At 39.0% G+C, this 23,072-nt stretch overlaps 1 protein-coding gene across 4 annotated transcripts in view; it reads left to right on the top strand.

The window, feature by feature from the left end:
* LOC112046335 (STE20/SPS1-related proline-alanine-rich protein kinase) overlaps window positions 1-15,474 on the top strand; it is a 40,531-nt gene extending 25,057 nt beyond the window's left edge. For all 4 annotated transcript variants that reach the window (XM_024082952.2, XM_024082955.2, XM_052890532.1 and 1 more), the window contains 4 exons: window positions 201-356; window positions 6,089-6,195; window positions 9,616-9,808; window positions 10,696-15,474. In XM_024082952.2, coding sequence (XP_023938720.1) covers window positions 201-356; window positions 6,089-6,195; window positions 9,616-9,808; window positions 10,696-10,776 — 537 coding nt within the window. In that variant the 3' untranslated portion in view covers window positions 10,777-15,474. The remainder of the gene's footprint in view (window positions 1-200; window positions 357-6,088; window positions 6,196-9,615; window positions 9,809-10,695) is intronic.
* Window positions 15,475-23,072: the final 7,598 nt, after the last annotated feature.

The raw sequence follows: 23,072 nt of genomic DNA, 5'->3' as shown, positions 1-23,072 counted from the left end.
TAGCGTTCCGATACGATGTCTTGTTGAAGCCGAAAGGGGTGTGGATTTACATCCACCTCCTAACAAGTTAGCCCGCTTCCATCTTAGATTGCATCATCACTTACCATCAGGTGAGATTGCAGTCAAAGCCTAACTTGTAAAGAATAAAAACCAAATTATAATTACGATAATAATGACAATAATGTTACTGTCTTCCTCAGGCTAGTAAACGCCAAATAGGCTCTTCAGGTCGCCTCCACCGCACTTTGTCGGGAGAGTGGATGTGGAGCGAGGAAGAGGTAGATGCGGATGGGGATAAGACCCCATTGAAGCGACCAATGAACGAGCTGCAACGCGCCGATTCTAGTGGCAGTGAAGTAAGTGAGATGTTGAGTTGTTCTTCTTTAATAATCTTGAATCGCCTCAAAGCCATTTGCGATGAGAAGCAACGCTGTTGGTTGATGAGACAACCAACAGTTTGGATTTCGGTGTAGACACTCGTGTGTTCACCAAGCGCACCGCCTCACGGAGCACATCCTTACCGGTTTTAATAAATTCAACAAACCTATAGCCACCGGAGCGCTTTTCTTTGACGTAGCTAAAGCGTTTGACCGAGTCTGGCACGAAAGCTTAATAGTCAAACTGAACCGGTTCGGCGTACCAATCAAAATGGTCCGCTTGCTACATAGCTTTCTGTCCAACCGCACCTTTAGGTACCCTATAGACGGCACTCTCTCATCCCCCAGACGGATTCTCGCGCCGGAGTCTCCCAGGGCTCCGTGCTCTCCCTGCTTCTATACTCGCTCTTCACAAGCGACATCCCCACCGACCACTCGGACGTACACGTCGCCCAGTTCGCGGATGACATCGCACTGTACACGACGGCCGCAGACCGGCGTTCCATTAGAGTCCGCCTCCAGAAGGCAGTTAACATTATGGGCAAATGGTTCCGCCTCTGGCGGATAGAAGTCAACCCAGAGAAAAGCGCAGCCGTGCTTTTCACTGGCAAACCGGTCCCCCGAAACAAACCCGGACTCAAAGAAGTCTCCCTTTACGGAGCTCCCATCTCCTGGCAATGTACTGCCAAGTACCTAGGCATAACCTTTGCTTCTCCATGCACATCAATAAAGCGAAGAAAAAGGCTTCATACGTAATGCACCGCCTTTACGCAAATTTGCTTTTTTTGATTAACAAAAAAAGCAAATTATCCCTCCGTTCAAAGCTAACGCTTTATAAAACCACGATCCGTCCGATCTTAACCTACGCTAGTGTTGTGTTTGCCCATCTACATGGAAATCCCTCACACCCGCAGAGGTGTGGGGAAACAGGTTCGGGGCTGTGCCCCCTGCCTGTGGTTTCAATCGCCTGTCGTAAAAACGACAGGGTCCTTGGGGTGGCCAATGGCCTTGGGAGAATTCTAGCTATCGCTAGGAAGAATGAGAGGTTTGTGCCTTCATTGAGTTAGTCCCGCTTGTGGGAAGCCCAGTAAAGGCGTGAGTGGCGTTAAACCATGGCTTCTTGTTAAGTTGGAGAGCGAGGGGGAGAGGTGAAGCCCCTTCCTCCTCTTAAAATTCTATGAGCTAAGGAGGTTGAGTTAAGGGAATGAGGTCCCGTGGGAAAGATTTCCCATCTGGAGGTCTCTTGTGGTAGGGGGCTATGCCCCGAAGATGGTTATAGATCGCTGAGTCGGCTTTTGTAAATGTCCTCTCGGCGAGGCGTCCTATGAACTCATCCAGGCTCTCCATCTTGAGATCTATTTGTATTGTGGCATTCCTCACGTACCTTGGGGCTCCAGTCAGTCGGCGGAGAGCTACCGACTGCCTCCTACGCAGGTTTTCTTTCGTGCTCTTACTGGTAAGCGCGTACCATGCCGGGGCTGCGTAGGTGAGTCGGGATCGGATGTACGTTAGTTCCCCCTCTTGATTCTAAGTGGCAGTCTTGAGGTGAGAATGGGCTGGAGAAGCAAACTCGCCACCTTGTTCTGGGCGATGACCTTCTTCGCGTGCGACGCCATGCACAGGCGTCGGTCGATGGTCACCCCCAGGTACTTTACTTCTCTAGCCCATTCGACTTCTTCTCCTTTCAGTTTGAGTTTTTCAGGGAATAAGAATAATAATAAGAATTGTTTTATTTGAATAAACGGAATCGTCGCGTGCCTCCGAAAAGGATTGCCTGCGTCTTGGAGACATTTACAGACAGCCTCCAAAGGTCAACCCATTCTTCGAGCGCGCTTAGTACTGACTGGGGTGTGCCGATGCAAACGGCTTGAATTGCTCAGCCAGGTGATCGGCGAAGATGGCTGCTCTGTCGGCCGCTCGGTATCTTAAGTCACCGTCGGGGTTTTTAAGGGGTCTGATTGGCTCTGGTGCTCCAGCTAGTGCTCGGCAGAGTTTGTGGAGGGGTGATATGTCTCCGTTTGCTTCGTCGATTCTGTGCTCCCAGGATTCCGAGTCGAGATCGTCCAGCAGTGTCTTCACCTTCTCGGTTAGTTTTACGACTTGAGTCTTGTATAGAGGGCAGCGCGTTTGCATGAACTTTCTTCGGAGGTCTCTTTTCTTGATTATTAGCTGCTTTATATTATGGGGCAACAAGTTTTTGTCCTGGAGGAATCGGGACTGTAGCGTTTTCCATGGCATTTTGGATGCGGTTCGTTATTTCCTCTGTGAAGGCGTCAACTTCTGCTGGCGTGCGGATTAATCTGTTTGGCGTATCTTTTTCCAGGTCCTGCTGTAAGCGGTTCCAATCAGTGCGTCTCCGAGGCGTGTGACGAGCCGCTCTAACTGGGCTCGCTTGGAGGACTGCCATAACTGGTTGGTGGTCTGACAGAACCTCGTCGTCCAAGACTTCCAGTGTAATGGGAGTTTCTACCCCTTTGTGTACCACTGTGTCTAGGACGTCAGGGTTATGATCTGCGTTGGTCAGTCAGAGGTCAGTGATTTTGGTCCAGACACACCATAGTTGTATGCGTCTGCGTCATCCAATCCAGAAGAGTTCTGACCTCTGCCACGTCTAATGTGCTTCCAGGTGAGCGATAGACTGCAAAAGTCCTGTGTACCGAGATTTCGATTCCCAGTGCTCTCATCGATTTAAGGATTGGAGTTGGTAGCAGTTGGTGCGGGATCCTCCTTTTTACTAGGACCATTAGTCTGCATATTGGGCAGGGCCCCGACATCTCGTCTTCCCTGTAGACTATGTAGGTTGGGAATTTCCTTCCTGTCGTGGTGGCGAGGTGGGTCTCGTTTATCAGGACTACGTCCGGGTCGTTTTCCTTGAGGAGCATCTTAAGTAGTGTGGTCTTTTGGTTCAGGCCACAGGCGTTCCAGTAAAGAATCTTTAGTTCAGGCATTGGTACTGGATATTTTGGCAATGCCCTCTAATATCAGTATACGACGTATATATCAGTACGAAACGGCCAAGACCCCAGGTCTTGGCCGTTTCGTACTGCCTTGAGGACCTCAGTGAGGACCATAATTGCTGCCTCGATAGCATTTGCGGTCTTCATATGTTTGCGGTCTTTGTCATTGTTCTGCGGCCCCTCGGTTATCTCGGTAGTCGAGGGCTGGTTTCGAGTGTGGTTAGAGGCGGACGTGGATGGATAGAGGACATCACTGGCCACCTTTTGGCTTTGTTGTGGTGCCAGGTCTTCCTCTTGTCGGCTCAGCCTTGCCTTTGCTCTTTCCAGTCCTCTTATTTTTCATGGCCTCTTGTATGTCTCAGGGCGTGTAACGTTTGCCGGGGTCCTCAGCGTAGCGCCCTGACTGGTCCTTTCCTGCGCTTTCATTAGAACCTGTGCTGTTCTCGGTCCCCCAGTTCCTCTTTTGTCTGTGTTGACGGTTTCTGCAACCGTGCCTGCCCTTTTGTTTTTAATCTCCCTTTTTAAATACTGGGTAGGCAACGTGGTTGGCTGGGTGCGCTCCACCGCAGTTCGCGCATGTTGCGGGTTCTTCTAGGGGACGAGGGCAATCTCTGGCGCTATGTTCCTCGCCACAGCGCACGCAGGCCTGGCGGCGGTGGCACTGGCGCGAGGAGTGGCGGAATTTTTGGCACTTATGGCATTGGGCGGGCCCCTTCCGCCCACGCCATGCCTCCACTCTGATGGCCGGCATACACATGATCTCCCGGACCTCATAGATCCTGGGAGTGATGTCAGAGGTTCTCAGTAGGAAAGGAAGATGCATCCTGGTCTTGCGTATTCCGGGTCGAAGCCTTGGGATCGCAGGGCCTCTATAATTTCCTCTGGGTTTGTGTCCACGGGTAGCCCGTTTGAGTGGTAGTTTCTAGGGCGGTGTCGCGAGCGGCCAGCTCGTCCCGTGTAAGCGGAGCGGCGCGGGCGGCGGCGGTAGTGCCGCGAACAGTGTCGAGCATCGATGCGTGGGTGACGGGCGCGGCGCGGTTTCCGTAGGCGGCCTGCTCCACACGTTGGGTGTGCGGTGCGGCGCGGACGGACGCGAGTTGCGCGGCGGCGCTAGGCCGAGACGCGGGCTTTTATTTTAAATTATATATTGTTGTTTTATAAAATATGTCAGAGGATTCGATAGTAGCGCCATCTTATATCCATTAGAGTAACTAATTTGATAGCGATATCTGTTAGAAACGTCAACGTACGCGACGTTTATTTGTCAGTTATTTGTCTGTGGACATATGTCAGCTAACGATCTCGGACAGAGCGCGCCGTAGCTCAAGTTTATTTAGTTGAACGTGGTTTAACGCTTTAGCTGGATCTAATCAGTTTAGCAGCAAGTGAAGGAATTGGGTGAGTCAGTTATCCGCATAGTGAGGCCATTATAATAATAGCATTGTTAGTTACTCGGCTGGGAGGCAACATGAGCGGGGAAGGAGAGTTTAGGCTAGCTGTAAAAGACTTTAATCCTGCTACTAGCGGTTACCAGTCCGTGATTTCGCTCGTGCCTGAATCCCTGCCCTATGATAACTAATCCTGGTTTACATCTGATAGTATCAGCGCTACACTTGATTAATATTGTAATTAGAGGGTAGACCAGTAGAAGTAAGTCAACGGTATTGATTGATAGTGTTACTTTTATTTGCCATCCCTGACATAAAGCGTAGAAAATAGTTGAGGCATACCATGATATCCCGATATTTAGCCCTCGTAATTTAGTCGTTCCCGACAAATATTATTCAAAATATATTTACTTGTTCTAAGCTTATTAATCAAATTTATTTTCATTAATTTAAGGACCAGTTAGTTATAATTATTATTAGGTGTAAAATGACTAGCGATTTATACCCTCATTTTTAATTTGTTTGTTGGTATACAGTACTCCTCGAGTATGGCTTTAGTATAGCGACCCGCCCCGGCTTCGCCCGACGGTTAAGTGGATACTAATATGGGTGTGTGTAAAAAGTAGTGGATAATATATTTGTAAATTGATTAAAATTAATATTATGATTAGTCTTACACCACAGGATACAGAGCCGTGATAGCCCAGTGAGTATGATCTCTGTGTTCGATTCGGAGGGTGCAGGTTCGAATCCGGTCCGGGGCTCTTTGTTATTGCAAATTTTGCATATTACTTGAGGAAAAAGGAGAAATGGACAAAACAAGTCGGTTTACGGAAAAAAAATTGCCCATCATCGCATAGAGTTCATTTTTTTTTCTATCGTTTTTTACTCGTAACACATCGATTTATAATTTTACATATTTATAGACGTGATAACGTCAAATGTAAAAAAATATAAAATAGAAAATTATATTAAATGTTTGAACAGTACTGAACCTTCCCAAGGGGCAATTTATATTTTATGTCCTTTACGAAATTCTCACGATTTATACGCGGCACGAGATTTCAAGGTTATGTCGGACGCTTACCAACTAAAACTCAACGTTGTTATGGTTATCTACTTGTTGGTTATGCACCTCCAAAAGTGCTTTTTTAAGAAATTAAATATCACGCGTCTTAGACAGCGAAGGAAAAACATTGTGAGAAAACCTGCATATTTAAAAATTTTCTTAATTCTCTACGTGTGTGAAGTCTACTACGCTTTGGCCCAGTGTGGTGGACTAAGGCCCAATCCCTCTTATTCTGAAAGGAGACTTGTGCTCAACATTGAGCTGAATATGGGTTGATAATGATGACATGTATTTCAGGGTGCTACAGACATCGTAGACGACGTACAAGAGCATCGTCCACCAACTCCACTGCCTCAAGCTATTCCGGATGAACCCATCGTTATCAATCTAGTTTTGAGACTGAGGTCAGTTGATGATAGTTTATACATGATGCCTACATCAAATAAACAGTATGAGGCCAAATTTCTTTTAAAAAAAGTAAATTTTTAGCTAATTGGAAGAAGTTCGGCGCATGCCTGCAAATATTTAAAAAATAACTTATTTTTTGCGGACAAACACAATGTTTCAAAAGTGCTTGTAAACAAACGACACGAAATAAATTATTTTAATTTTTTTTTTCCTTTTTTTAAATTTCGATTCAAAACAGGACATGGCCATTTAACACCGTATATTAGCTGTTAATAGTTTATAGTATTCGTCATAACCTTACTAACTAAAGTAAAATAAATACTTGTTTATATAATTTCAACTAGCGGACCCGCTCAAGCTTCGCTTTGACTTATTAATTTATTTATTTGCACTTCTTCCCTATCCCTATCTTACACTACCCTACTCCTACCCTTACCCCTACCCTATCTCTACTCTACCCCTACCCTACCCTACAACTACCCTACCGCTACCCTACCCCTACCCTATCCCTATACCCTACCCTACCCCTACAAAAAAAAAAAAGTATCCTATGTCCTTCTCCTGGCTCTAAACTACCTCCCTGCCAATTTTCAGCTGAATCGATTCATCCGTTCTTGAGTTATAAGTGGTGTAACTAACACGACTTTCTTTTATATATACAACGTGTCCCAAAATTCAACGATAAGCGGGCGCCAAAAGATTGACCTGCTCATGAGCACTTAAGGAAAAATAATAAAAAAAATATACCTAAATTTTTTTTTTAGTTACAAAATAAATTTTAAAATTCTTTGAAAATTTACACCTTGTATGATATTTTGAACTACCGCAGCTACAATTTCTTAAATATGCTTAAGATTTTTTTTGTATCGGAACCTAAGTAATACTACTATTCACCACAACTCTTAAAAACACCACAATGCCCGCAGTTTTTACACAAAAAAATATCAAAATATTTTTTTTCCCTCAAATTTTTAAAGATTTTTACTTTCAGTCTACTTTGACTCATGGTCTTGCAAAAAAAAGTATGAACACCGCTATGGCAAGTTATTTTCAAAGTTGACGCAACTAATCAAGATTTCAAAATAGTATAATACCCTAGGATAACTAGTCGCAAAAAAAAAATATGCGTACCATTTGTAAACAAGAACTAAATTTCTAAAATGTTTTTGCTCCTAGAAATCACTTTTACTTTATGCACAAAATGATGTGAGTCATACGTTGCAATTTCCTAGAATTTTAATGGAACGAACGATAACATTTAAAAATAAGAGAGAGAGAGAGAGAGAAAGATAGCGATAAGTATACGTTAGAGAGGGATAGACAGATGTTCTTTGTTGAATGACAATGATGCAGGTAAAGAAAATCCTGTTCCCAGCAAGTCAGTACGCTCTGCTCCTTTGTTTACTGCGCAACTTTCCGTATTCAATTGACGTGGCTCTCGTACTAACGACTTTTGGCTTTGCATTTTGGACTGGACTTAAGTGATCTGCAAACTGAACTGACCTGGCATTATTTTGGACTGTGCCTGTGTTTTGTGAATTGGACTTTTGGTGTATTTTGGACTGTTTAGCGTTATCATGCCGCAACCATACACGCCGATGGAATACGCTAACATGCATCTCATTTATGGAGAATGTCGGTGCAATGCTAACGCTGCTAGCAGATTGTATCGAGAAAGGTACCCAAACGCTCAAAGATATCCAGATTATCGGGTATTTATGAATGTGCATCAAGCGTTTTCGGAGGGTCGTTTGCCGTCAGCTAGAAGAAACGCTGGAAGACCTAGATCGGAATGCGATGAAGAAGTTCTCAATGAAATAAACATTGATTCAACTACCTCAGTGCGTGCCATAGAAGCAGCTACGGGAATCCCAAAAAGTTCAGCACATCGAATACTAAAACGTCATCGGCTACACCCATATCATTACAGACGTGTACAAACGTTACTATCACGGGACTATCCACTGCGGATCGCATTTTGCCGAGTGATGCTTCAAAAGCATCGGGAAGATCCTCAGTTCTTGGATAAAGTACTATGGTCGGATGAAACAACCTGCAAGAAAGATGGCTATTTAAATCTTCACAACCTACACAGCTGGAGCAATGAGAATCCGCACCTGATGAGAGAAGACAAATCCCAATATCAATTTAAGGTCAACTTATGGACGGGCATTTTAAATGGAAAAGTGATTGGGCCTTTTGAATTACAAGGAAACTTAGATGGGGACAGTTATTTGAACTTTTTACAAAATGATTTGCAAGAATTACTAGAAGACGTCCCCCTAAGCGACCTTCAAAATATGTGGTATCAAAATGATGGTTGCCCAGCTCACTACGCTCGTCCTGTGAGACAATACCTAGACCACGAGTATCCGGGGCGTTGGATCGGGCGACTTGGTCCTATCCTATGGCCACCCCGATCACCCGACCTAAACCCCCTGGATTTCTTTTATTGGGGTTGTCTCAAAGACAGGATCTACGCAAAACCGATTACGACATTGGACGAGCTTCGGCAAAAAATCACTCAGGCTGCGGCACATATCAATGCTAGAAGATATGCGCGAAAAATAAAACGGTCGTTTTTAAGGCGATGTCGTGCCTGTATTAATGCCGGTGGAAAACAATTCGAACATTTACTTTAATGTTGTGTAATTAAAATAACAAACACATTTTTGGAACATAGTAAAATTTATTACTAACAACAAGAACAATTAAGAAATTTGGTTCTTGTTTACAAATGGTACGCATATTTTTTTTTGTGACTAGTTATCCTAGGGTATTATACTATTTTGAAATCTTGATTAGTTGCGTCAACTTTGAAAATAACTTGCCATAGCGGTGTTCATACTTTTTTTTGCAAGACCATGAGTCAAAGTAGACTGAAAGTAAAAATCTTTAAAAATTTGAGGAAAAAAAAATATTTTGATTTTTTTTTGTGTAAAAACTGCGGGCATTGTGGTGTTTTTAAGAGTTGTGGTGAATAGTAGTACTACTTAGGTTCCGATACAAAAAAAATCTTAAGCATATTTAAGAAATTGTAGCTGCGGTAGTTCAAAATATCATACAAGGTGTAAATTTTCAAAGAATTTTAAAATTTATTTTGTAACTAAAAAAAAAATTTAGGTATATTTTTTTTATTATTTTTCCTTAAGTGCTCATGAGCAGGTCAATCTTTTGGCGCCCGCTTATCGTTGAATTTTGGGACACGTTGTATATATATAGAGACAAATAATAATTAGCAATAAATTAAAATTGCGACTATAATTTGAGATTTAAAGTATCCTATCTCTCAAGTTGGATCGAACTGCACATGGTGTGCGAATTTTATTATAATCGGTTAAGTGGTTTAGGAGTCCATTGAGGACAAACATTGTGACACGAGATTTATATATATTAAGATGTCTTATTATTTGCAGGAACGCATGGAAGGAATTAAACGACATTCGTTTCGAGTACATATTTGGCAAGGATACTGCCGAGGGCATCGCCGAAGAGTTAGTCGTCGCTGGTCTCGTGGATCCGGTAGACTTGGAGCCTATCTCTATCAACCTTGAAAAGCTGCTGGAAGCTTACAACCCCACCCCTGCGAAGACCGTAACCTTCCACCTGGTAAGATTGTAACATCTTCTTCTTTTTAGTTCGTTATGGATTCGCAAAAAAAAAAACTACTCCTACGCCAGCTGCAACCCGCTTGATGTCTTCGGTCCACCTGGTGGGGAGTCGACCGACACTGAGTTTTCCGGTGCGGGGGCGCCATTCCAGCACCTTGGGCTCTTCGAACTATGTGGCCTGCCCATTTCCACTTCAGCTTCGCGACTTGTCTGTCTGCGGATCTCCTCATTTCTGATTCGATCACGCAGAGAAACTCCGAGCATATCTCGCTCCATCGCCCGCTGAGTGACTTTGAGCCTTCTAATAAGGCCCACAGTTTAGTTTAAACATGTACAATGTAAAATTTAGCAAATTAATGAAAATAAAACGAGGGCTACATGTGATTCCTTATGACTTTCCCGCCAAACTCTGTAATGTATAAGCGACGCTTCAACGACATCAAACGAGGTGCAGGGATTCGCTGGATGCAGGCGGCTGAGGATAGTGAGGTTTGGAAGACCCTACAAAAGGCCTATGTCCTGCAGTGGACGTCCATCAGCTGATAATGATGATGATGATGATGATGATGATGATGATGATGATGATGATGATGACGATGATGACGATGATGATGATGATGATGATGATGATGATGATGATGATGATGATGAAGATGATAATTCAGTATCGTCACAAATGGTGAAGGAAAAACATCGAGAGGAAACCTGCATACCACAGTATTTTCTTAATTCCCTTCGTGTGTGAAGTCTGCCAATCTACACTGGGCGTGGTGGACTATTGGCCTAACTTTCACTCTGAGAGGAGACTCGAGCTCAGCAGTGAGCTGAATATGGGTTGATAATGTTGACTTTGAATAGTATTGGTATAATAACTTGTTCTTTCAGAACTCGTCTGGTCCCAACGAGCAGTTCGACAACAAAACTTTCACTGGCTTCGCTCAGATATCTATCATCGATCCCCAGTGATTCCACGGCTTTATTCCTAAAACATTATTTTTTGTATTGGTAACTTGCTAATTATACTTGTTTCACTTATGAATGGTGCTACAGTTTATTATATTGTATGATGTATCAAAACAAAAATGACTTAATATGATTTTTAACCATCACTTCAATTCAATCAGCCGATTAAACAATGATCGCAAAGTGGACTTAGCTTATTAATTGTATCAACTAAAACTATTAAAAAGTAAACTAAACGAAAAATTGAAATTTAGTGTTATATAGTGTTAGTTTTTTCATGATTTAATACTCTCTAAATTTCACAAGGAGAGTTTCTTTGAATACATGATTGGGAATTCCTTATACTGTAACTTTACTCGTTATTCATTAAAAATCGCATCAGTGAAGCTGAAAGTGAGTAATGGATTACGATTGTCGCAGATAAATTGAAAAGTATGGAATATCTTGTCTTTTTTTTAAATATAATTTAGTCGCGTACCAGGCTTGCTTGTTTTAGATAGCCATAGGAAAAAAAATGTAGAAATTCAACTATATGTGGTTGACAATTTATGAACCTAACTTCTGCAAAATTAGTCAAGGATGGATAATATAATGCATTAAAAATCTATTAATTTATTTTTGTTTTGAAAATGTTTTTTGTGTAAGTTTTGAAAATGTGCTTTGTGTATGTAAAATTTGGCGCCAATTTCTGCTGGCCGAAACGCGCCCGACCAAAGATCTTTATTTATAAAAAAAAAATTGATATGTGTAATTTAAAAAAAAACATTTGACATTTTTGTGTAATTCTTTTTGACTTAGGTATTGTCAAATCTATAATTGGTTTAAAGTTTGTGCTGTTGTGAGGCATACAAAAAGATTTACTGACTATTCTTATGTCTGGCTGCATGGTTAAGATAAAATTTAAATTTATGTCTGTATGTTAACTTTATATTCATGTTCATTTCAATAATAATAATAATAAAAAGTATTCCTATTAGCATAAGTTCATGTCCTACGATTGGGCACGTCTAAGAAAGACGTATTTAAAAATTTCATCCAATTTCTGTTCATATGTGTCATACAAATTTTTTTTATTATAATACTTTATAATAAAAAAAATTTTGGCGCCATAAACCCACCTATGTGTCTATACCAATCTATTTCCTATAGGGCCATTTGCCGAAACTAAAACTCGAGTAAGTCTTACACATAGCATATCCATGTACGATTTCAGGATATTTGCCTATATGTCATTGATTATTGCGAAAGCTCTCATAACAATCGTTTATAATGTAAATCTATTGATACATACTTATCTAACGTCGATTTAGTAGACATTTATATTCAACCTGCGAATTTACCTATTAAGATTATGTTTAGATTAATATCATTGTCCCTTTTAGTCTATAGCAGTAGACACAGTAGATCCACTAATATGTTACTATCATTTTTTATACAGAATATTGCCATATCTTTTATAATATGAACAAAATTCCCATTTCCCTCCAACTAGTCGGGAAAGACTGTGCTAGGAGTGGGTACGACAATAGACCAACGGAGCGGGGATCGAACCGTCATCTCTTGGTGATGAGTCCAACCGCTCTTACCGTTGAGCTATTGAGGCACGCATTGTTGTATTAATATTTCTTAGCTAGGCTCAATCATTAGTGTGCACTTCAATTATTATTCTCATTGGCAAACAAATAATGGTTAATTATTGATTAATATAGTGTTATAGGGACTACTATTGTCAAACACGTACACTATTCATACACTTTATTCAAGTACTAATGGTTTACAAATAAAATAACTGGGGTTGTTACATAGATCACGTAAATAGCGCACTCGATAGGAGCGCGTCCGTTCGCTATTCAACGTTGTGGACGACTAACTATGCCTATGCGCGGCGCGCGGGCGCCGCGGTTAATAGTGTTGGGAAACGTTTATAGTGATGCGCTATAGTGTTCAATATTTTTTTAAAAATTTAAACTAATAATAATCTGCCTGTATGTGTATCAGTGAACGTTTCAAAGCTTTAACTATTATATCTTTATTCGACGATTTGTCGTTTTTGTGATCATCTAACGTCGGTTTTTTAACGAAATCAAATAATTATGGTGATTTTACCTAAAGTGTATCAGCATAATATTAGTAGTAGCAAGTAGTAACGTTATTTAACTAAATAATGTTAACTAATGCATTGTTAAATTAATATTAAAAAATCACTTCCACTATATGGGAAAAAATGTCGTTGAAATTGTTTAGTTGAAATAATCATGATAGATGATCGCAAAAATGAAAAATCGATGTAAAACGATGTACTGGCTCATGATTTGAATCGTATATAACTATAATGCAGATACCGTTGTGAATCTAAAGCATGTCCACTAAATAAGAGAGGCAAAATAATTGTAACTGATGCACATGCGTATATTTAGATAATTTGATTATTATTTACGAATTTTTTTTTATATCTATTCATATTTTGTAGGCTGAGAGCCAGCAACAACCAGACCTTCGTCATTTTATAAATGCTGTAAGTTAGTCAGCTCATGCCCCTACCATAGGTGAATACCAAAGTCAACTATGGAGTTTTGGACCGCCAACCACCCTACTTTATACTTATCACTGTAAAGTGTATATTTTTAGTTTTTCTCAGCATAATATGAGAAATTTTATCCCTCAGACGGCAGTCACTCAGGTTGATGGCAACACTTCAAAAAACACTATTTAATATAAAACTTTAAAGCTTTTTAGCGAAGAGTTGCCATGAAGCCACGTATCTGCCTAATGAGAATGTAATTTCTCACATAATGCCGAGTAACATTAAAAAAAACACTTTATAATTAAATATTCGAGGTTCTGCATGGTATCTTTTTAACTCGAACCATAATTGGCTAACGTATTTACGGTAGCTGACAAACTTTCATATGTTATAAAATGACGAAGGTCTGGCTGTTGCTTGCCCTTTGTCTGTTATATTCGTTGCTCTCTATGACGCTCTAGGGTTTATGTTACAAGGTAGTTTAATTTAATCGCAGTTTAATAAAACCTCCTACTGCGCCAACTAATCATATTCACGCTGTTAGTGGTTCTACTGTAATGCTGAGTTGCTTTTAATAAGCAATGCATTCCGACTAGCATTTGTATTGAGATCTGAATTTGCTTTATTTTTATTTTTTATTTAATGTGTGCTGAACACCTAAAAATGTTTTGCAATCCCGAACACTAGTACTTACTTATTATTAGATATAAATACGTACAAAGTACATATCTATTTGCCAACTGTATCTTGTATTTTATATTTCATATTAATAGTCTTTAATCGCGTGGCCATGACGTCACGGCTAAAAATGTAGGTCGCTGACCTTATTATCTATTAAGTACTTTTGGTCTTGACACATAACTATTCATATGATGAATGAAAAGATTTCATCATGTAATATGGTGTTGTCATTAATTATTATTAAAAAAAAGTTCAATTGAGCTGATTTTTTGTAATTACTCCTTAATTGTTATTTAAATTCATAGCGGTGGGGCAAGTCAACATTGAACGTCGGCAAGTTATATCCCACGTTCTCTATGAAGCACGAAAAATAATTATTGTTTTATTAATAAAATAAAAAAATTTAATACGCCCACTGAGGATTTCCTTACAAAGTCGTAGTTACTTCTTAACGTACTTTAAATAACACATTCATTAATTAAAAGTTTTCAGATTGTTCGATACTTGTAGTATGACGAGTTTAATTGCCAAATTTTATAGCTCTAGGTCAACAAAAAATTCGCTTTAGATTGATTCCTTTTAGAGTGTCGAAATATACGTTTTTTTACAACAGTTTCTTTATATTATTTCTATTATCTTAAAAAGTTTGATTTTTTCACTGTATCTAGGTCTGAATCTTTATCAGCTGACTTAAGTGTTATCTGACTTAATATGTCTTGCCCGCCTCTGTGAATTAGTATTGTAATACAGTTTGAAACAGTTGGAATTGCATCAATATGTAATTTCAACTGTAGTTGGATGCAATTTTTTTGATGTTTACGAACATCGAGCGTTAATCTGCGCGATACAAGATTTTAGGTATCTACGGTAAAGTCGGGGCGCGGTGGCAGGTCACCACGCGCCCGCTTCCTATCCACCTGAAGTCGCCTCAGGCGTCTTGCTTTTGTATGACCTACGCGAAGGACTACCCGAACCTTATTTTTGACGGCCTCCGTGGCGCAGTAGTAAGCGCGGTGATTTTACAAGACGGAGGTCCTGGGTTCGATCCCCGGCTGGGCGATTAAGGTTTTGTTGATTGGTCCAGGTCTGGCTGGTGGGAGGCTTCGGCCGTGGCAAATTACCACCTCGGCAAAGACGTACCGCCAAGCCATTTAGCGGTCTGTTGCGATGTCGTGTAGAAACCGAAAGAATTGTGGATTTTCATCCTAACAAATTAGCCCGCTTTCATCTTAGATTGCATCATCAGTTACCAGTCAAGGGCTTGTAAAGAATAAAAAAAAATAGGAGACGTCATTAAGATTGCATCCGACTAAAATCCGACGAATTTAGTATTAGAACAAATACGGGACATCAATTGTAATACCTAAACTTTTTGATTATATATAAAAAAAAAGAATTGCTAAAATTTTATATTTGTAAGTTAACTATATTGTAATTTTGTAAGCGATTTTATGAAGTAATGTTTGTAGTTCAATAAATATATTTTGTGAAATTTACGATTGTTTACATTGATGACATTCGATCGCTTTTGTGTGTATAACAAATTAACTTATTGCATGTCTGTGTTAATAATTAATATGTACAACTAAATTATTTCACTAACCTACTAAGAGTATTATATAATAACTCAAATCACCCTAGTAAGTTAAATTGTATTCCTTTGATTTTTACTATTTATTTTTAATTTGTACCGCCATAAGTAAGATACTATTAAAAATATTTATTTATAGACTAGCGGATCCGGTTTGACTTATGACTTATCTATTATCTATTATTCTATTATAATAATATATTATAAAGCGGAAGAGTTTGTTTGTTTGTTTGTTTGATTGAACGCGCTAATCTCAGGAACTACTGGTCCGATTTGAAAAATACTTTCAGTGATAACTAGCGCATTTATCGAGGAAGGCTATAGGCTATATTTTATTTTCAAAAAATTAGGGATCCTTCCTGAAACTCCAATAATGTAACCCAAGGTGTACATGGCTTGTGTTCGCGCCTTCCCAAAAGTCTGCTAATTCCCTCAAACATTGTCATTGCTATTCAAAAGGCCAAGGGGTTGCAAATACAGCAGCGTCATTCACTCGACCGTGAAATGACCTCACTCTCAACCAACACGCGCACGAGACGGTTGTAGCTTGCCAATTTGTCATCGGACCTAACCATACTTACAATAAACCTTTTCTACTCTACCCCTACCCTAAATTAGCTTGTATTCGATTATAATAATGTTACCCGGATCCTGAACTATTCCGGATCCGGTTTGACTTATGACTTATTATATTATATTTGACTTATGTGCACTTGTGTAGAGTAGCCTACCCTACCCCTATCCTACCTCTATCCTACCCCTACCTTACCCACACCCCTACCCTAAATTAGCTTGTATTCGATTATAATAATGTTACCCGGATCCTGAACTATTAAATACGAGTGTCAATACTTACGTTTAGTAAATCTGACACTTATCAATACTGTATCTGGTGTGTTTGTTTAAGACACTAAGGTTATTTATATAATTTGGATCGAATATAGAATGGCAATCAGGTAATTCTCTAGGGCATATAATTAAGCGAATTCTGACTGAAAATTACTGAAGTGAGTGAACGAAATTCTAAATGCCATATCAAATAAAACATAAGGTTACATACTAGCTTTTAAGATGATCTTTAATGAATTAGGCTAATTAGTGAAGTATCAACTAGCCTATTACATAAACAAATTCTTTTATGAATTTTCTATGCTAATGATATCAATATCTATTTATTTTACACATTGCCGGTGGATCAGTAGGTGATCTATACAATCCCTGCGTTCATATAATACCTAAGTAATGTATGTATACCATCATTTTTAATCCTACTAATATAATGAAAGCGAAAGTTTGTATGGATGTATGTTTGTTTGGATGTTTGTTGCTTATTAATGCCGCGTGCTCATGTATCGCTCCACCCAGTTATAGTTGAGAACGCTGCACTCGAAATTGTAGACGAATACATATACCTAGGACATATGATCCAGTTAGGTAGGTCCAATTTCGAGAAAGAGGTGAACCGTCGAATCCAACTCGGATGGGCTGCATTCGGGAAGCTTCGCGACATCTTTTCGTCCGAAATTCCTCAGTGCCTGAAGACAAAAGTCTTCGAACAGTGCGTGTTGCCAGTGATGACCTATGGTTCCGAGACTTGGTCGTTAACTATGGGCCTCATAAGAAGGCTCAGAGTCACACAGCGGGCGATGGAACGAGCTATGTTAGGAGTATCTCTGCGTGATCGAATCAGAAATGAGGAGATCTGCAGAAGAACCAGTCTACGACATAGCTCAACGAGTTGCGAAGCTGAAGTGGCAATGGGCGGGGCACATAGTTTGAAGAGCCGATGGACGTTGGGGTCCCAAAGTGCTCGAATGGCGACCCCGCACTAGTAAGCGCAGTGTTGGCCGACCCCCCCACCAGGTGGACGACATCAAGCGAGTCGCAGGGATTCGCTGGATGCAGGCGGCTCAGTATCGTGATGTTTGGAAGTCCCTACAAAAGGCCTATGTCCTGCAGTGGACGTCCATCGGCTGATATGATGATGATGATGATGAATGCCGCTACTACTGAAGCGATTTGGCTAAAATTTGTAATGGAAATAAATTTTACTCTGGATTAAGACATAGGTTACTTTTTATCCCGAAAAAAAAACCATGGATTCCCGAGTCCTAGTAGAGATGAAGTCTCGATTACCACAAAGCTACTTTTCATCCATGGTTCCCGAGGGATTTGTGAAAAACTAAATTCTACGCAGACGAAGTCGCGGGCGTCCGCTTGTATTCCATACATTGCCTAGGCCTGCCGGTAATGCCTGTAACATTTAAACTCATAGTTTTTGATGTACTTAAATAAATTTTGTATTTAAGGTGAATTTTCAGAATGGTCTAACTATTATTATTAGAAGATGAATTTGTAAGTGAAAAAATGGAACCAGTGTTTACTATTATATTCTGTGTTTAACTGTATAATAAAAATATTTAATTTTAAATAGGTTGTTGTTTTATTTTCACACGAACTGTACAGGGTGTATATTACGACTTTACAAGGTGATAACGCAATATTTTTCATACAAATATAGGTTAAAACGGCAATTGGGCTTAGTACAGAACATTGGCTCACCAGCCAACACGCATTGGAACTCGCAGTATGTAAAAATATAGGTACGTGTGTATATTGCGATGCCGTAATAGCTCAGTGGATAAGACCTCTGCCTCCGATCCCGGAGGGTGTGGGTTCGAATCCGGTCCGGGGCATGAATCTCTAACTTTTCAGTTGTGTGCAATTTAAGAAATTAAATATCACGTGTTTCAAACGGTGAAGGAAAAACGTGAGGAAACCTGTGTGAAGTCTGATATTCCGCATTGGGCCAGCGTGGTGGACAATTGTTCTAACCCCTCTCATTCTGAGAGGAGACTCGATATTTTCGTGACACTAAAACGAAAAAACTTCAATTATTTTTTCTGTCTGGCTATCTGTTTATCCGGACTAATCTTTGGAATGGCTGGACTGATTTTGATGGGACTTTCACTAAAACAGACGATGTTATTGAGCAACATATAGGTTACTTTTATCCAAAAAAATCTATGGTTGGAAAAATTTATGTTAAAACTAACTGAATTTCACACGTACAGAAGTAACGGGAGTCCGCTGGTAGAAAATATAAGTTGAAAGTTTTGTGCATGAAACCATTTAGCTTTCCGGTACGATGTCGTGTAGAAACCAAAAGGGGTATGGATTTTCTTCCTACTCCTAACAAGTTAGCCCGCTCCCATCTTAGATTGCATCATCACTTAACATCAGGTGAAATTGTAGTCAAGGGCTAACTTGTAAAGAATAAAAAAAAGAAAGCAACAAAACAGGTTCTAGTTGGCAGATGGTATTAAATCGAAGCTTTGAAAATGTAGGTAAACCACTCCTGCGACACAGGTCATCTATAGTTTCTAAAGTTATTAAACATAATTGCAACTGCTTTACTTATGCATCCAGGGCGCAAACTATCGACTAGTGATGTAGAAATAGGCATCGATATAGAACATAGATACTCGTTTTTTATATAGAATTCGTCTCTCTAGTGGCAGCGAGATTTTCTATAATTTATGAAAATCGGTTAAGGTATATTCCTTTTGGTAAATTAAAAAAACGCGCTTGCTTTTAAAACGTCCCTTTACATAATTAGCAATGGTTAAACCTTAGTTTATGATCATGACCATAAGTATAAAATGTAATAACTTTAAATAGTTTAAGAAACCGAAAAACACGCTTTTAGTACGCACTAAAAATTACAAATATTGGATTTAAGTCACGTGACTATTTTTTCGTATTCCTGACAGCAGGCCCTTTCATTTAATATCCATATCATGGGGGTGGATTTGAAACAGCCAGTCCGCCATCTTAGGGAGACCGCCATATTGGATTTGTAATGACGCTTCTTAGCTAATCATGTATTGACATCAGAACTCAGAGGGTGTGCAAAATTTCATCTTAATCGAAGACCGGGAAGTGGGTCAAATTAAGATTCTATGATTTTCTTACTTACATACTCGTAGTTACAAGTAATAGGGGAGCCCGCCATGTTGGATTTGTAATGATTTCTTACCTAGTCAGATATTGTCATCAGAATTTAGAGAGTGTGCAAAATTTCATCCTAATCGAAGACCGGGAAGAAATTGAGATTCAAAGATTTGATTTTCTTTAATACATAATTACAAGTGAAGCTTTATTATATTATAAGCGTGTTGAAAAGAAAACTAAAAAAAAAATTGTGGTTCCTTCCTTACATGCAAAATGATGATGATTTTATTCTAATCTGTCCGATTGTATGACGTATCGCTATCGGTATTAATGTGCGTGATAAGGGTATAAAATGCTAATTTAATCTACGGAACTGTACACCGACAGGCGCTTGGACGTTTTTTAAAATACTTTTTAAATAGAAAAGATATCGCGAAGAATTCTGTTCCTGACGGGGGTCCCCCATCGCAATATTTCTTATTAGTTTTACCACCATTGCTTATCATTGGTATTTTCCCTTCGTCAAATTCTAAACAAGTAGGCTGATATCTGTTGTTTTTTAATACATAATCAGTGTAGATACTTTTTTTTGTTTGTTTCCTGGTACTCAAGATATAATAATCGCACAAGCTTCTGTATGTTCCAATATTTGGCACGTTTATAGATAGAGATAATTTGAATACAAATAAAAATGTACTTTATTCCATTGTCATAAAGTTTGTAATTTAGTGTTTGAGTGGGGACATAATATCAATTTTTGGGACATTTGATTGGGTAGGTCTCCGGGTCAGTATGATCACGAGGAATGGTAAACAAGTAGCAAGGTCAAGAACAAATTCAAAGAACGATTAATAATCGTCACAGACCTCATTAATTGTAAACTTTGCCGACCTCTCTGGTGCAATATCGTATAACAATATTAACGATTGTTAATCTGGGAAGCCCTGGGCCAGTTTGTTTAGAAATTAGGTACATACACATTTTCATAAATTGGCTGACGCTTCCACCGTATCCAATTCAGTAAAAATCCTCGATGACGATTTGTGATTTATAATAAAGCCATACTCTGTGAGCACTGTGCTTTTTGACTTATTTATTTTTAATTATGTATTTTTTTTTTTATAAAATATTGTCTAAAATATACCTATTCATCATCATCATCATCATCATATCAGCCGATGGAAGTCCACTGCAGGATATACCTTTTGTAGGGATCACACGATTTCATTTTAAACTTCATTTACAAATGGTACGGCATTTTTGTTCCTTTTTTATATTATTTTACAGCAAACAAAAAACATTAAAATCACTTTGAAGTAGCTTTTACGCATATTTTTTTTAAAAAGGAAAATCATTTTTTTTTTCGTAATCTAATCGAGTATGGCTAAAGTACCTAAAGTACCTATAATCTGGCAGGTTTATTGATGACACTCCCATGATATGCGGGCACCGGGGGAAAGACTGCGCGGGTGTAAAATAGTGCGTGCGGGGAAGTGAGGTGTATCAGTCGTGGGCTTTTCATTCATCACTAAACGCCCCCCGGCCCGCACGGACCATCGGGATTGTTACGAACGAAGTTGCCAAGCTATATAGTTGGAAATCACTTGCCTTATAGAGATAGCCGAGTTCGATTATCAGCTTGTATCAATTTTGATTTTTATTATTTCCTAATTTTAATAAACGTACTCTCTAATTTTAATAAACGTACTCTAGCTGACAGATTAAATCTCCACGATATATTTTTTTAACTTGTAAAAAATCGGTGTGCTTTGATTGTACGTGATTTAAAGTGAATTATCACTTAAAAAATAGTTTATTGATTTATATAGAACAGCAAACGCTAAAAGCTAATGCTTTATAGTTTCTTCTTAAATGTGTGAATTTATGTCATCCCGGAATTTAATAAAAGAGGAATACTCCACCAAAACATGATTTTGGTACATCTATAACGGTTTAGGCAGCTTCAAGGGAGCTTGACTTTTACCGACTCGCCGAATTAACCAAAATGTTTACAAAATATACATAGTAATGATTCCTCAGTAATCACTGTATGTACCTATTGATGACGACCGCATGAAAATCCATTCAGTCCATGCTCTTATTTACTTGCATTCCGATTTCATAACATTCCCTTGTCTTCTACAACAAGCCCGGGTTTTGTGATGACATGAATCATAAGTGATACGCTGATAGTAGATCGCTGCTTCAATATGATATAATAATTGAGAATAACTAGTGCCAGCCGTGACTACACCAAGTGGTATGATCCGATGTTCTCCATTTTATCCTTTTTTTCTGACTGTGTATTTTCTCTAATATTAAAGGGTTATATAAAAAGCTGTTAGTAGAATGATTTCAAGAAGGTCGTTGGTCCTGAATATAGGGAGAGAATTACGTGGAGATCAAGGATAATTTTATTTTATTTATATTATTGTTTAGGCTCTTAAGGGATTCGTAGCTACACCAAAATCGTGTAGAAATGCTACCTACACTCAATCATTCAATGCATAAAATAAACAAGTACAAAGAAAAATAATAGAATTTAATTTAATCTACTAACAGCTTTTTAAATAATGTGTTAAAATGTGGAATAGCACAAAACGTACGAACAGAAAACAAAATAACTAAAATAATTGTAGATTAAAAAGCTATAAAATAAACAAATATAAATATAGTATAGTGTAGTAGTAGTAGTAATATAAATATTTAGTTCGAAGCCGATGGACTTTGGGGTCCCAAGGTGCTGGTGCCAGCTGGATTGACGACATCAAGCGAAGTGCAGAAATTCGCTGGATGCAGGTGGCGTAGGATCATGATTTTTGGAAGTCCCTACAAAAGGCCTATATCCTGCAGTGCACGACAATCGGCTGATATGATGATGATGATATACGTATGAGTGCTAGATGAATAAGACAGGCGGAATCACTATCTATCGTAACTTGTAAAGGCGTCTTCTGTGAAACTCAGCGCCGTAGTACGCCGTTAAAATATATTGATAATAATGATTGATGATGAACATTTTTATGGCAATCCCACGCGGACAAAGTCGACTTCATCCGCTAGTTACTTATTATATTGTTAAAAGATACATATAAACCACATCTAATTTCAATTTGAGTCATATGAGTACGATGTTTATCAAACTACTCCCTATATATAACTGGTGCTTGGTGCGTATTGCTCACAAGTTAGTAGAACTGCGTATTAGACGGTCCAAGATATTGCGAAAGGTTGAATTCTATCAAATAACTCAAAATGCATTCCAAACAATTTCTTAGTTTTGTTGTGTTATTCGTTATGGTGACTTTAGTTGTTGGCAAGCCTATGGAATGTAAGTAATATTATTTATTATAACAAATTCTCTAGCGATGCATAAGACAAGATAAGTACAATTGTAATGTGCCGTATCGATTTGTATATTATAATAACGTATTTTACTTTGATTTTTTTTTTGTTTATTGTATTGTTTTTGTGTTTTATCTTTCTTAGTATTTTGTTTTATTACGTACGAGTATGTTATGTTAATTTGTTATTTTAAATTTAACTGGA

This window comes from Bicyclus anynana, chromosome Z (assembly GCF_947172395.1).
Source record: "Bicyclus anynana chromosome Z, ilBicAnyn1.1, whole genome shotgun sequence".
NCBI lineage: Eukaryota > Metazoa > Arthropoda > Insecta > Lepidoptera > Nymphalidae > Bicyclus > Bicyclus anynana.
This window is presented reverse-complemented; position numbering and strand designations above follow the sequence as displayed.